This window comes from Oreochromis aureus, linkage group 20 (genome assembly GCF_013358895.1).
Source record: "Oreochromis aureus strain Israel breed Guangdong linkage group 20, ZZ_aureus, whole genome shotgun sequence".
In the NCBI taxonomy this organism is placed as follows: domain Eukaryota; kingdom Metazoa; phylum Chordata; class Actinopteri; order Cichliformes; family Cichlidae; genus Oreochromis; species Oreochromis aureus.
Window position 1 is genome coordinate 28457929 of NC_052961.1, and position 16728 is coordinate 28474656.

The window sequence follows — 16728 nt, forward strand, 5'->3', positions numbered from 1 at the left end:
ACTGACCTCCTCTGTACAGTACAGTAATGTATATCCTGATGTATAAGACCTGTTTTCACTTTTCAGTCCAATTCCTGTTTAATTTGGCATATCTCAGCCTTTTCTCACCGTTTACCTCACTTAAAGATGGCTTCTTGAAAGCTACCCTTCCACTGGGACTATTTCTGATGAAGGTTTGGTGAGCAGTAGCTGAAGGTCCAGATGCATCTTGGATCGGTTCCTATTTCTATTTCTTCTTATTGTTTTTCTATTTCTTAAGGACATGACTTTTAGCTACAATTGATCTACCGTAGTTGTTTAATCCTGCCAATTATTCTGTTGTCCTTAAAGTTGTCAGATAATAACTCTTTGTTAATCAACTTTTTGGTTTGAAATTGAGTAAATCATAGCAGGAGATGACAATACAAGATGCTTTTTCTGTTTGAATGATTCATAAGTCAGTGTTAAGTGGCTTAACAAGCAAAAAACACTTATCTGAAAATGGTCAGGTACAAGGTATGGACTGAAAATGTGTGAAAAAACAGCCACTGTCCAAATAAAAATGATGAAAGAGCTTCTGGAGAATTACTGATAAAGAAAAAACATATATATAAGAAGGTCTGGCTCCTCGGAAATAAAATCTAAAGAATTGAGGGAGGGCTCGAGACTTTTGCACAGTCTGTATATTTTGTAAGCCTAATTATCACCAGTTCTGCTGCCTTCTGCAGTGCAAAGGTCAGACATTCTCATTTTATTCACCTTCTTTCTGTGCATATATCTTTAACACTTAATTCCTATTCTTCCGACTCCACCTGAAGGCAGCACATATTGTTTCGCTCCTTTTCTGCTTCGTGAACCTGTATAGTATATTAGTGAAGGGAATAGCCGGTGATAATTAGGTGAGATAATAGCTTAAGTCAGTCAGTTGTTATGGTGCTGAATAAAAGCCCAGTAAAGCTGTGCAAACAGCCCAGAAATAACCCACATTATCATCGCCATCATTTCTCGGCTGGCTCGCGCTTGGCAAGCCAATGCCTCAGCATTTTTATGGCACCATTGCGCTGACGCAGGCCTGTTCCTCTGGGAGCCAAGACCCATCCATAGTGCTGGATTACACACAGAGTCCCTCAGCACCGCCAGCTCGCCCTGCCTCTAGCTTTTTAAAATAAAGACTATTCATTACCGCCGAGGGACTCCGAGCCGTCTACCTGTGGTGTGGTGCGCAAAACTGACGTGCCTGCCCACCAACTGAACACTGCTTTAGATCTGTTTCTCGCCGGCATACATCCTTACACGCTGGAGTTCAATTAAGAGAAAGCTGGGAGGGGAGGATGACAGATGTAGTACACAGGCAGGCAGAGAGTCCACATAGCACCTCTCCAGGAACTAACTCTGTCATTCTAAGTATAAAACTCTAAAAAATCGAGCTCTGTTAAAAGATTTTGATTCCTTTGTACAAAAAATAAAATAAATAAATAAATAACAACCATAAATTGTTTTCACACCTTAGATCACGAAGAGCAAACTGACTGTGCTGCACTGATCATGTTTGAAACTGCTCATCTCATCCACGAATACAGTACTGCAGAGGCCAACAGACTTTTGTTGTTGTCAAAATATGCAGGAAAAAAAATCTATTGCATTAAAATTGAGTTACACAGAGAGTCTGGCCATGGGGCTAACAGCCACGGTACTTCTGCCCAGTTTGAGTAAAAAGTGAATGACTTGATTGTAGACAAGCAAGAATACTCAATAACCAATTAGAGTCCATGGGAAAATTGGCGTTGCAAAATGGCATTACGCCACTGAGAGTACTCACTGAGTGGCTTTACCAAGCTGCAGAAACCTGTCCATATGGCCGTGTGCCAGCATAGTGGGTATAGAGACATTTTTACCACTTGAAGCTCCGCTGTCGCTGGTATACTAATGACTAGCTGATACTCCGGCAGTGCAAGACAAAGCCAAGTGACTCATGTAGCCAATTACGGAAAAATATGCACCGCGCTCTGTTTCATCAAAAGCAAAGTGCATCTTCACTTAAAGGTCAAAACAGGCAAATTGGAGTTGTGGTGTTGCTATAGAAGGGCTGATGATGAGCACAGAGGAACAGATAAAGAGTAATGGACAAGGGATCATGAAATTCATCAGTCTGTTAAGTATTGATTTGCCTTTGCTGGATTTGAAACGGCTCCCAGTGGGGTCACGCATGAATATAAAGTTATGTGTGCTAATTGTTAACGTCTGTGGATTATAATTTTGCCTCTCCGCATTGTGGTGCTATTAATTAATTTGCTAAATTATATTCTGAGATCCTTCCATGTCTGTAAGCTATGATTCACACTGTTTCGCAGTCATGTCTCCTCACTATAACTGACTGCATGGAGCAATGTGACCGTACGAGCATGACGTTAATTTGAAATTCATTACTGAGATGCAAGCACTTTTATGTTTGGGTTTTGTGACAGTGAGTACTCACCGCAGGGTCCTTTGTGTTGGATGCTGATTTCCTTCTGCAGCGCACAACCCATCAATCGCATCTCGCAGGGGCTGCCGTAGGTCTGGCCGTCGGATCCGCACACGGGGTCGGACGTTTGCGGGCAGGCCTCGGAACACTCGCACACCGCTTCGTTGTTCTTGACCACACACTCTGCCCCGTGACTGCACGCTACATGCAAGCACGGGCTCGGTATGTTGAGATCTGAAGGCCGACCACCCAAGAGACAGAGATCACAGTTAGAGAGGGGGCGGCAAACAGTATAGCCTTAGCGGTCGGGGAGATTATAAAGTTGAGGTTGGAGAGAAGTCTGGGGTTGCAAAAGGGCACAGGTGACAGTGAGGTAAGTTAGAATATCGCTACAAATAGAAGCGCCGGTTTTTGTGTTAGAAAGGGTTTAGGGAGAAACAGAGATATGATGGAATATGCAATGCAGCCCTATTCCTGTGTCACCTCAACTTCCTCAGTTTCCTATGTCATTTCCTTGCCTTTGTACCTATCCTGATGTATCCTGAATCTTTGAAGAGTCCACGGAATCTGGTGGCACGAGGACAGTGGATAAAAACATGGCCCTGTAGCACAATAGAGATGAAACAGCCTACGAACAATGGTTGCACTGCCTTTTTTTTTTCCCTGCGCGTAAACGCCTGGATTAATTGACGTTCCCAGTGTGCCCCTTCAAAGGCTGCCATTTGCATCTCAGTGAGAGCCATTGCTTCAGCCAAAGCTGGTTGAACTGACATGCAGGAGCAAGAAAAGGAAGAGCACCAGGGATAGAGTGTGCTTTCTGAGAGAGAGAGAATTAAAAAGAGAAAGAAATAGGCGAAAAGAAGAAAGAGCCCTCTGCTTAATAATTCAAAAAAGGCAAGCTCCTGGGCAGAGGCAGATATGAAATGTGAACATCAGAGAGAGGTGTCTGCCTCAGTCTTTCCTCCTCACACGCTAACTCCAGCATGACTTCATTAAAACGAGGACTGGATTTTGCACCCATGGTTCTGGTAGCGGCAGATGGGTGTAGGCCGGGCCGATAAAACCTGACTTGATCAGAACAGAGTGAAAACCTGACGAAAAAAATGGGCGTGAACAACGCTTTGATCACAGCCTCCCATCCCATCACTTCTTTAAAGCTTTATGTACCAGGGAAAATATTATATGGCATCGTGTGCTCTCTGAGTCGGGGGCGCCGGCGTGCGTGCGCGAGCGCTGCCGGCTCAGCTCGACGGTCGGAAGATTGAGGCCTTAGGTGGGATGGTGCGCACTCTGGTATCGAGAGCGAGCGAAAGATGATAGCCTGGCGCCGTAGTGGTTTTCATTTAGAAAGTTTCACGCATGAGGAACGGATCCCTCTGCTAAATGTGGTGTGTCTGCAGATTAGAGGAAAACGCAGACGGAGGCATCAAATAGTTTCTGATGAGAAGCCGTGGTTGAAATGGAAAGTGGTGCCGTTTCACAACCACAGCGAAAACAAAACTTGCTTCCTCCTTCTGCGCCACCTTTCGTGTGAGCTTTGGTTAGATGAGTAGAGGTGCTGTCATGGAAACTGCCCTTTGTAATGACGCCACCCATGGCTCCATCATTATTGAGACCATTATGGGATTAGATGGCAACACGGGGGTGTTGTGGGTGGGGGGCTGACTTGGCATGTGCGAAGCCCCATGATTCATTTATCAGCTCAGGGATATTCAGCTGAGCCTCAACTCGTAGCACTAACACGGGGGGGAAATTATCAACTGATAACGCAGACGGTGGCAATTAGCTTGTTGCACTCTGATGAAAGAAAGGGGGTATGTGGGATAAAGATCAGTGTTATCTACATAAGACAGATCGCTTGGCTCATCTGTCTGAATTATGATCACTCCTGAGCTGAAGTGCAGATATTAAAATAAAAATGAAAGCAGATGTAACATAGTTTGTCCACGACCGCCTACTGTTTTCCCACAAAGTTGCGGCTGTAATTGAGCAAATCTTTCCCGATCTCGAGCGAGGGCGCGGGCGCTCTCATTTCCGAGGGTGAGTGTTTCAGATTAAAGGGTGAAACACCGTTATTGATTTCTGCGTTGGGAAGGCGAGCTGGCTTTTCAAAAGAGCTCGGAGGTGCCACATAAATATGAAAGCTGCTCAATGCCGCTTAATTCGGTGCCGCTTCAAAAACAATTGATTCCCTGTGATCTCATTTCAACGCCTTGTGTCTGTGTGTGTGTGTCTCCAACTGTGTGTAACCGTTGTACGCTAGTGATCCGAGCTTAACTGTACAACCTTGGCCTGCATTAAAGTTCACCAGCCCACTTCCCAAGGACGGGCTCCTAAAACACAACTGCAGCCTCCGATAAGGCCTTTGTCTCCCATTCTCTTTGTTTCACACTCATAAAAAAGATGAAAGAATTCCCCTCCAAAACTATTTTTTTTTGTCATCCTCCACCTCTGGGGGGCAAAATTTCTGCCTGATTTATTAACTGGAGACAATATAAGGGGGTGAAAAAAAAAGACATAATCTCCCCGAAGTGTAAAAAAATCTTGTGACACAGTTAAAAAAAAAAATGAAGCTGTCTTTTTACTTTCCCTTGGATGCAGGGAGAAGCTTTGAAATGGCAGGCCTAAGCTTGGTCGCTCGCAAGCCTTTTCCAGCTCTCTTTCGCTCTCTGGTCTTCTCCCAAATACAAAAATCCATCTCTTCATGCATGTATCAGTCCTTCTCTCAGGCAAGTCCAGAATACACCATAGTTTCTGGCTTTAAACTGTTCTATTTTATGCATGAAAATTAGCTTGACAGTTAGATGGGAGGTGCCAAACACATAGCACAGTAGCCAAGGCACTGTTTTAGTGGCTGAGCAGGTGCAGTGAATTGTCTCTCATGGCCATAGAGAAAAGTGGAAGGAGAAGAAAAAAGGCACGAATACTTTTCCCTCTATTTTTTTTCCTTCTCCAATCAAGGATTCAGCTCTGCTAGTGTGTAATCTGCTCTGTTTCTGTACTACCACACCGGCTGAGAGGACTTTACATTCTGGGTGTCACCTCAGTCTGTATCCTCTCCTGCTAGGAGGCATGTAAATTTATCCATTTTAATTAGTGTGGTATTTTAATAGCATGCCCCCACTTCAGGACTCAGGAGGGGATTACTTCGGGTTAGGCCGCAGTGTCACTAGCAGGCCACGTCAAATATTGAGAGGACACGTTCCTCTGATTCCCTGATTGCTTACCTGTCTGCCTGAAGTCTTATTATTGCCCACTTAGTGGAGTTATATGACAGATAAAGTGCCAAGGACACCACGGTGCTGCTTCTAAAGCTTAACGGCTCCTTGTTAGGTTGCGCGATGGCACGGCGCGCTCCGGTCAGACTCAGCTGTGACTGTGGCTGCTGCAGTGAGCGGGCCCACACTGTTAACCCCACCGTAACATGTCGCTGAAATGCTGGGAGATTATTTTGGCGAGCGTTTCCTCCCATCTCCGCTCAGCTCATACATATGTTAATTGGACTTTTCCCCCCTCGGGTCTGTGTGCAATTCCAAATCATTCCCTGTATTATGCAGGGCAGTGAATCAGTGTAATCCAGGTGATGCTTGCAGTGGCCAACTGGCAGGAATAATCACCTACAACTGCAACCCATTACAACACAGGATTCCAATAGGGTGCAGCCAATCTGCAGCAAAACCCCGCCTTCTGTGTGTCTCCACTGCCAGGGCTTTGATCCGACTCCCTTTGCCTCCCTCACATTAAAAACATTTATGTATCATATTAGTCGAGGGAGAGGGAGGTGCAGAGAAAAGGCTATATTAGCATACAGCAAAAGGCATACCCGCAGGCTGTGTCTGTCTACCACTGAATACTTATCACAGGCAGGAGGTGAGTCGAAGCCTCTTTGTGCTTGTACAACTAAGAATGTGTTGCTCTTCAAAATAGAGACTAGCAAAAATAACATGGGGGGGGAACACAAGCTGGGATCCCCTGATCTTTTGGCATGTATCCGTCAGAGATGAGATGATACGCAAACATTGTCTGTCTAATCCAAAAAAGGTGGGGATCTAGTCATTAGGATGTGTATGTTGCAGGAAGTTTAAAAAAGTAAAGAAAAAATGGCACACCAGTTCGCATCACTTACTGCATCTCCAATCAAATCTGGAGCTACAGCACTAGGAAGGCCTAGGAAGACATTTAAAAAAAAATGAAAAGAAAACTGTTGAAATTGGAAGAACTGCATGGCTGATCACACCCCAACGGAACACCAAGCCCGCCTCAAGTCACTCCTGACACCCCGTTGACCCACATTTCTCTGCAATTTCTGCTCAATGACAGCCTGCGGGCCGCAGTAAGTGGACCGGCGGTCCCTAGCTGCCGTCAATCAGGCTCCCGCGGCACTTCCTCTAATTAACTTGATTAGCAATAACAGCACTGGTGATCTCAGGCTGACTTACACACTCAGGCTTCGCGACTGTTTGTTAGTCCAATCACAAACGCGCAGGGGGGAGATGCTCATCAAATAAACATGCAAATGATAAAATATTCTGCACAAAGTCTTGACACCTAAGGTGACAGATTTTTTCTTTCCTGCTTTGCAGAGCTCTTTGTCAATGACAATGTGTCTTCCACTGAGTGATTTTGTGTTAACCTCCAGAGGCGACAGGCAACACATTTCAAGCAACTTGCACTTGCGTGAGCTTTTCTGCACTTGTGATTGTGAGCGCTCGCTCCCTCTCTCTCGTGTGAGATAAAGATTTTGTGTCCTCAAAACCAGCTCCTTCATTTGTTCACTCCTTGTTTATGTGTGCGTGTGTGTTTCTAATAGGCTGTCTTGTGTTACTGATTTTACTGAATCATCCTCCTCTATGTGCTAAAAAGCAAAACTGCTGCTTGTATTTTTGTTTTATGAACAACATAACCACCAATTCAGAGGGCCCTCTCTACTTCGTATTCTGTTAATACCAGACGTGAGGCTAGTACATGAACGGGCTCCAGGGACATGTGGTGAGCAGTATGCACTCCTGTAGTCTTTTCCATTGATTACTACTGAATATGCACCAAAATAGCATGCCCGCTGGGCAGGAAGTAAGCTGCAGCGCAACTTTGGGCCAAGATAGAGGAGAGAAAGCAAAGATTTAATTATGCATTTTCACTGCAAAAGTAATTAATTTTACACACAGTCTGGTTCCCTCATATCAAATAAATAGATTCCTTTTTTTAAAGGCATTTTAACAAGCACAATCATTTATGGGGGGAAAAAAGTTGTTGAAAAGATATTTTCTTCCAATTAATGGGCTGTCTCCTGTTGCTTTGTTGGTTTTCAGCTTCAGATTGACTCAGCGTCTTTTTTGGCAGAAAGGCATAGCAAATATACTTCATAAATACAGGAGCTATCATTTTAAGTTGCTCTGTTATTTCGTATCACCTTTATCAATGGGGAAATTTTATAGAATCGGGATACAATAGACTCAAACATCAAAGAGTCTCCCATCATTGCTCGGTCCTCTAAATATAGCTGAAAATACAAGAACATTTCTGCAGAAACAGACCACGCTACATGCACACTTCCTTGCTTAGTTTCTGCCGATACCCTGCTGTGCTGACATCATAGAGGACAGAGAGGAAGAAAAACAGGTTTCATTGCATTAGCCTAAAAATATTCTTGTGTAGTGTGAAACACTTAATGGAGGCCATCTGTGGAGATTTACAATCAATCTCAAATTAACCACTGTAGATATTTTCTTGTATTTTATTCACACGTCGGATGAAGGCAAGTTCGACTGCACGGCGGGGTTGCAATTATGTTTTAACCTGCTATTAAAACTGTGTGTGTGTACTGTAGAAGTGCAACGTGGTCTATGAATAAGTCACACAAAGTCCAGTAAATAAGCGCTTTAAAAGTGGATACATCGTTTCTTCTGTTGGTGCCAAACCACTCTTATGTTTCCATCTTAGAAACCGAGGCATCTGACCTGTCCGTCCTCCTTCTCGGCAGCCTGCTCTGATTCATTTCCTGCAAAGTCCTTTCCGTGTTTACAGACATCTGGAAGATTTGTGACTCTGTCTGGACTTAAGTAAATCAGCTAAACGTCACATGGTCTCTTCATCTCTAAATTGAAGGTTTGGATATCAATCAATTTGTTTTTTTTCCCCCTAGGGAGGACAGCCGTCAGGACGTTATAGACATGTTGGGTTTCTTTACAGCACAATCCATTGTGGGGGTGAGTACCGGCAGGGGAGGGGTGACATTAAGGGCTGTCACCCACATGAGAAGAGATTTACGACTGTGTCAAAACTGGAGAATTTCATCCGTTTGACAGCTGGCAGAGTGATCGATCACTCCGCCTAACCCACCACTCGACCAATGAAACAAGAGAATGAAATGAAAACCTCAAAAATTATTAAATACCACTCATTTAATTGATCAGATACATGAAACTCTGCTTATAGTCTGGACATGGTGGGCGACTGAGTGCGTAGGACTGTTTGACACAGCTCTCATTCTGATTTGACCTTTGACAGTACTGTCATGGCTGCAAGTGTGTTGGTACGTGCGTTCTGATAGGCTATCGATTGATTTTTAAGAGAACTCAGTGCTTTGGAAGTCAGTTTGGAAGATGGTCACATCCTTAAATTATGTGCATCTGTCAGGTGAGTCTTTTTTGTTTTACAGCGAGAAATCTACACGCTACAAGGTTGAATATAGTTTCATTTAAGAAAGAAAGAAAAAGAAAAATTAAGACAGAAAGTTCTAATGTGATTAAACACATGGAAACACCGACACACGCACACACACACACTCCTTGCATGCATATCATCTGTCTGACTAAACCAACAGTCTCAGTGGGCACCTAGGCTTGCCTCTTTTGATGTTTAATTAAAACCGTATCGGGGGGCGGTGGCGTTTGTGGCGCTCTGTTTTGAAAAATATGCAAATGTCAATAAAAATGCATTAAAGAAACATACTACCATCCGCTGACGGCTGCGATGCGCAGTGGAAGGGAGGAAAGGATGAAGAGCGAGGAGGGAGAAAAAAATAGCGAAACAAACGAGGGAGGGGAGGGGGGCTGAACTGAGGCAGCATTTGCCAGAAATAATGAAACAGAGCAAAATATATAAGCGCTCGCGCTGCCATTTCCACTATTTAATTTATTCACAGCTCAGACGGCCGAATAATGCAAATGAGTTTTGGTGTCTCCTGACGCTGACGACTGGAGATAACTTTGGTATTCAGCTTCGCCCCAGCGCCTAGAGGATGGACGGATTTCTCTCGTTTTATCGGCCTCTGTCGCAACAACAATGAAAACGCGGACAGCAACTCTGAACGTGATTACACAACGCGTCTGTTGGGTGGATTTCTTGTTTGAGGTAATGTCACACCAAACAGCATGAGCAGATTACTCCAGCTTTATCACGCATGCTGGGCTATCAGCGTTGTGACGGGAAAGAGCAAAAAAAAAGATTAACTGAAGACGAGGTCTTCAAATCACCTCTAAAAATGATCACAGAGACACTCGGACATGTAAATGACGTATGATAAAATATCAGTGCATTCTGCGCTACAGCTTTAAAAAAGATGTCATCTTAATTTGGGTGAATCAGCCCTTTAAATCAGCCCCTTAACACGAGGAAACACGCTAGACAGAGCGTGTCAGTGCAGAGAACAGAATGGGCCTTGAACATCTTATGATATCGGTTGAAATTCTGCCAACCTGCTTTACACACCGAACCTCGAATGAAGTGTGTGCAGCTTAAGGTTGGCTCACTAAGCTTAGAGGCTAACAAATCTCTTCATTCTTCTTTTATTAACAAAGAGCAATTCACAATACATTCGGCTGGCAGACTTTCACCAGCAAGAATGTTGATATGGGGCAGCTCCGCATTAAATCGGATTTTGTTCAATTACAGTGTTTAATGTTTTGAAAATCATTTATTTTTCACAATATCTGTGCCACCGTGAGACGGTTTGAGCTTAACAGCGAAATTATAGCAAGTAAACTAAAGTGAAGGGGGTGGTTAAGGATAGGCAGGGTTGTGGCGATGGTGTTGACCGTTAAGAAGTTGATATACAACAGGAGAAACCTCTTGTGTTACAGTCTTTTAATGCTTTCACTAAGGATGTTCTCTGTGTAATTAACATGCTCTCCACTAGACAGTCTCTATGCCAAAGCAAAATCAAGTGACTTCATTTTTCTGATTTAGAAACATCAGTTCTAAAGACATAAATGCAGATTTGCACAAAATGTTAATTTTCTAGCTAAATGATGCATTCTAAAAAAAAAGCTGTGTAAAATATGATTAAACTATAATTACTACTACTAGTAGAACTACTACTGCTACTATATACTTCATTGTGTCAGGTCTCTTTTTAGCTCCAGCCCTTCACTGGGTCTCTGTTCAATCCAGGAATGAATTTTAAATCCTCACATACCTGAATGATCATATTTTCAAGACCTTGTAGGATATAAAATGTTTCATTAAAATGCAGCTGAACTCCAGCCCTACTGCAGGAGTCATGCTTACACATGGTTTTGTGCATTGTTGCAAGCTTTTTACGACACAATCCTGATTGATGGAGCGGGGAGGGATTGTTTGGGAAGCTGTTAGGTTGGGATCTGGCGTGCACTTTGGAACATGCAATAGGAGATTAACCAGAGGTATGCATCGGTTAGGCAGGTGGGAACGGGTGAAAGCTTTCTTTTTTTAGTTAGGTTGAAAATAAAACACAGAGAGGAGCGAGGGAGACTTCTCCAACCTCAGGGATCACATCTTTGCAGGAGGGTAAACAGAAAGAAAAGACATTAATGCCACAAAGACACACAGAGAGACAGAAAGAGTGAGAGGAAAAAGACAGCAGTACAAGACCCCTCCTGTTAGGTCCGCACGGAGCGAGGGGAAGGGCTTCACCCCTCAGAATCCGCTTGATGAGGTCGCCCACTGGGTGACCCCACTCGCCACCTGCAGCCAGACAACCGGGAAGCCGGCCAAATGGACATAGACAGACAGACTGACTGACGCACTGAAACAAGAAAGAATAGCTTTTTTTATACAAGAAGAGCACACAAGACAAAAAGACAAAGACAAGGGAGGAAAAAACGACAAAAGCCACTGAAGTGGAAGACTGGCACCAGTGAAGGAGCAGAAGACAGAGGGCGGATGAATGAAACATGAAGGTGGCGTTTCGTTTTGGTTGTCTGTTTGAGATGCTGGGATGAAGCGTGACAGGGGTGAGGAGATGGATGGGAGGTGAACGGATGACGAATTGAAGGCACCGTTTTTGTTTTTTGGCACACCCATCCTTTCTGAATGTACACCCCACCCCTCCCCCAACTCAGAGAACATCACCCAACCGTTTCAGATACTTTTCAGGAAAGTTTCAAGTACAGACGAACGTACCACCGGCCTAGACTCTTCAGGAAAAACAGACTGAATTTTGATTACAAATACACAGAGAAAGACACACACCAAGACAGGGATTCAGCACTGGTTCGTGTGAAAGCCAAAAAAAGGGAGGAACCCCCACCACCACGTCACCACCCACCCTTCTGCAGTCTCCAGCTCTACTCACCACAGGGTCCTAGGTGCTTGGTGGCAATGGGGGTCTTGCTCAGGCACTCCGCCTTGCGTCGCATACAGTCATTGGTGTATGTGTTACCGTCCTTGCCACACAGAGGCTTGTAGGTGCCGTCACACTCGATGGGATCACAAGAGCAGCGGGCGCTCAGCTGTTCCACCAGACACACACCATAGAAGGGACAGTCGTTGCATCCGTCTGCAAGAAAAACAAAACAATGCAGCATCTTTGGATTGTACAGGGGATAACCCTACCTTAACCTTACCTTAACTCTTCCCCCCTTTCAGACCCACCATTCAGTGACCCTTTTTTGCTCTATGTGTGAACATCTGCTTTCACCCACTTATTCATTTTTTTCCTTTAATGTGTGCAGACACTGATTAGGCTTTTTAGTTTCCAACTGCCAATTTTGTAACAGCATGACAGACTGATCATCACAGATGAAAGCACTGAAGAGGTACTTAGCAAACATAACAACAACAAAAAAATTGAAGCTAGAGAAGTGTCAACCTGTTGTTCTTCCTGCTGTGTTAACTTGCTGGTACAACCAAGGACATAAACCAGGCTATAAATCACCCGAGTAGTAATTATATGAATGTTTACTGTTTATGGAGATAGGTGATGTTAGCAGAGGCTTTTGCAGAAATGCATGAAAGAAACACATCAGAGATTCATATATTAGCCGGCATGCTACTCTGCTACATGTGCTGCAAAAAGTGGCGAAAGTATTGGAAACAATGTAGCTGGAGCCAGTGGGTCGGGCAAAGGCTGTGATGATTGCATTTTGGCCTTACACCAAGCATCTTTCCCTACAGCATGTATAAAGATGATTGCAGCACACTATTTGCCAATACTTCCAGTATATCTGCAGAAGGCCCATGTTCGCTGTCGATCTCTGACAAACAACATACGCTGGAACATACAGTTATTTCATAGATTACAAATGACTCCAGTTACATTTGAATGACATACTCAGATCAGCCAACACACCAGTGCTTAAAAAGAAGTCGGACCACATTTGTTCTTGTCAAGTAGATTATTTGATGCTTAATTTATTACATAACCTTTCTTGGATGCTGGATTCTTAAAAGACACAATCACAAGAGACTCAGTCTTGTCAGGTGACTGCAGTGGTTTGAACCAATCAGCTTTGTATGAGCAAGAAGAAGATGTTCTTACAAAGTTACTGTGATTCTAGCTGTGGTTTGTTGATGTGACTGGTTGACATTCGCCTGAAGTAGACACTGACATACAGAAGGTTCATCTCGTCATCTGCCGTGTATTTTTTGTGCTGTTTTCTTCCCTATAACAAACAAGGATGGCTTCCCAGATGGTTCTGTGCAACAAACCATCTGTTACATCAGGTTATCTGTTCTACGCACATTAGGCGACAAAACTGTCCACAAAGTAAGTTCACATTACATTTTACAGGGAGTAATTGACTAGAAATGATTGCTAAAGCCAAGAGTAGTGGCTGGATGAATAAGAGTGAGTACCAGAGGAGTTATTAGACATATTTTTTTTATAATAGTTATAGCTTTCGCTGCAGTTTAAAAGCCTGTTTGGGAGCCAGTTTAGCTCAGTGGGTGAGTGGGTGACCATATGTTTCACGGCTAGAGTGCAGCAGCACAGGTTCAAGACTGACCTGCGGCCCTTTGCTGTACGTCCCTTCTCTCTCCCTCGACTTTCCTGTTTATCTTCAGTACTCTACTATCAAATAAAGGCTAAAATGCCCCAAAAATGATATTTAAAAAGAAAAAAACGGCCTGTTTGTATTTCTAGCATTCCATTTAGTTTTCTGGTTTGCTGTTAACAAAAATAAGCAAACCTAGTAGCCTGCACTATGAAGGGACACCTAATAAGACTGCAAATACCCCCTAAAAACCTTACTATATCAGCATGCCTGTGCTCCCCTCTGACTTTAATAATAAAGTTTGGCAATAACTTTAAGAAAAAGCTCAAGAATAATCATGAATTTCATTTTAGGGTCATGTTTAAGTCTTAACTATTAAAGTCATACCATTTTGACTCACTAAGCAAAAATCTACTGTGGAAATTAAGAAAAAGCGAAATACTGGTAATGTGAAATGGCAAATTTGCCACTGAAGTGAGAAAATTCAATTTGAGGCAAGCCTCTGTTCTGGAGGCACTTGAATTTATTCCATTCCTGATCAGTGGATCAAATTTGTACACCAATTCAATTCCTTCTTCTCTTCTCTTTAAAAGCCTGTCATGCCACACTTAATTACATCGGTGCTGTATCAGACTGAAAGGGGTACAAGGATGTGCAATGTCATGGTTACAAGTCGAAATGGCCATTTTCATTAGTTACCAATTTGTAATTTGCTTAGGGATATGATTTCATGGATCTCTGTTTCAAATAGAATTATTCTTTCATTTGAAAAGGCAGAGCAGAAAGAGAGGAGGAAAAAAGGAAGAAAAAAGACGTCCATCGTATTGCTCACATGCATGAACATGTCTGCATGCACACACACTCTCATACAGCACACACGACGCTACTTAGGCTGGGATTTGGGCAATTTTAAGCCCTGACGCTCACATCGGCCTGTCAAGCGGAGCAGAGAGAAGAACCGGGCTGTATCAGCCTCTGTTGCTGACCATACCAAAAGACGTCCTGCGGTGATCTGTCCTTGGTGTTGTCAGGGGGTTTTAATACATGGGTGGGGGTCTCCGCACATTACTGCTGTAAACCCGCAGAGCTGTAGCTTTGTGGGACTTCAGTAACAACACAGCAGGAAAATTGGATTTCCTCCGATGGCTATCAGACATACAGTAAAAGCTGACAGCTCTTTGTTGACTACGGCCTAAACCTCATGTTGTAATAGCACAGATAACAGCCCTGGGGGCTCTTATCAGGCTGGAGGAGGCTAGTGCTAGCATGGATACAATACAGACCCCGAGACCCGGGAGTAATTTATCTCTCTGGAACACAGCTTCAAAGTTTGATTTTGATGCTAGTCTACCTGTATGTGTTAAAACATTGGCTGAAAGTATTTCAATTCTTGCATAATATATGGTAATACGATAGCAAGGTTTCACTGATACCATATATACCACGCATATATATATATATATATATATATAACCCCGACAAGCCAAACATTTTCAGTGGCTGCATGCTTTCCTTGTTGTCCTTTTTCTTGCTGGGGTTTCAATAGAGTGGTTTGTCCAGACTGAATCACAGACTTCACTGTTATTATTAGTCAGCCCTTGTAATAAATTTGCAAACAAAGTTTCCCATCATGCAGATTCTGAAATCAAGCAGACAGTTGTGTAGTAAGTAAAGTAAAGTCTCGTATATCAGTAGATATCAGTAGATAGACAAGACATTTAAATTTATGTCACTTTGTCTGCTACTAGAACAACTCCAGGCCTCGAGGGCCGGTGTCCTGCAGGTTTTAGTTGTGTCCTTGAACCAACACAGCTGATTTAAATGGCTAAATGACCTCCTCAACATGTCTTGAAGTTCTCCAGAGGCCTGGTAGTGAACTAATCATGTGATTCAGGAGTGTTGACCCAGGGTGATATCTAAAACCTGCAGGACGCCGGCTCTCGAGGCCTGGAGTTGCCCAGCCCTGATCTACAGCAAGTCTGCTGTTTTTAAGACTCCAAGTCAAGGCTGCTCAAATACGATTGGTCAGCCTACAACAGACTACAAATGAGACTTAACAGAGCTTCTGCATAGTCACGTACCAATATTGTTGAATTTTAGAAATACCACGAAACAGAAATTTGGCTGAAAGTCAAATAACAAAAGACCAAAAGCAGGGATGTCTGACTCCTTCTGCATGCAGTCAGTTTTGATCTTAAGTGGGCCGGACCAGCGAAACTGCCCTTTCATTTAGCTACACAATTAATGCAGGAGATTGCTTAATATAAGAAACTTCAACTTCAAGAGTTTCTCTTACGTTTTCTACACGATAAAGAAATGCTGCTGTAGAAATGAAAGAAATGTAGAAACAATTTGTAGAAACTGAACTTTCTATAGCTCATAGTGAAAGAATACAAACCTTTGGCCATGGGGGAGGTCTCTGTGAGCAAGAAAAGCTAAAGTAAAAACTATTAAAATTCATTAAAAAGTCCAGAATCTATGCCCTCCTTCACATTTTCCAAAACCAGAAACTGTGAGCCAGATTGAAGTCTTTGCTGGACAGATTCAGAGCCCGGAGCCTTATGTTCAACACTTCTGACCTAGACAGACAAATGGCTACTCCCTGTTATACCTGCACGCAGATAAATTACAATATTTGAATTCATCTCATCTTATTATGTTGCATTCTTTTAGATTATTAACAGGAAGAGAAGGGCAAGGTCTGCTAAATCTCTGTTTCACGCAGCATAAGATAATCCTTTAAGTCATGGCATTTGAGTATTTTTATCCCTTGCATCACTAAATGTATTTCCAAGATGTTTTGGGATCTGTATTGAAAGGGTTGCACACTTTAAAGACAACACGCTTCATCCTTACCCAGCGTTGTGCACTGTCCTGCATGGATCTTTCTGAGTGTGATGCCTTTCTGGATGCCCGTAGCCCTCATAGCGCACTCACTGGGGTACGTCCGGCCATCGCTGGCACACAGAGGCTCATCGCTTAGGGGGCACAACTCGAGTGGCACAAATTTCAGCGGCTGGCGGGTGAGAGGCTCCACGCGGCAGTTCAAAACGTTTTTGCACGGATCTGTGGAGAAAGAGTTAAGAATGTGTA

The 16728-nt window shown here is 43.4% G+C and overlaps 1 protein-coding gene across 2 annotated transcripts in view; it reads right to left on the reverse strand.

Moving 5' to 3' along the window:
• The window catches only part of agrn (agrin), a 252900-nt gene that overhangs the window by 69620 nt on the left and 166552 nt on the right, over positions 1 to 16728 (reverse strand). For both annotated transcript variants that reach the window (XM_039604628.1, XM_039604629.1), the window contains 3 exons: positions 16492 to 16701; positions 11997 to 12200; positions 2456 to 2677 (listed from right to left, as the gene is read on the reverse strand). In XM_039604628.1, the coding sequence (XP_039460562.1) occupies positions 2456 to 2677; positions 11997 to 12200; positions 16492 to 16701 (636 nt within the window). The remainder of the gene's footprint in view (positions 1 to 2455; positions 2678 to 11996; positions 12201 to 16491; positions 16702 to 16728) is intronic.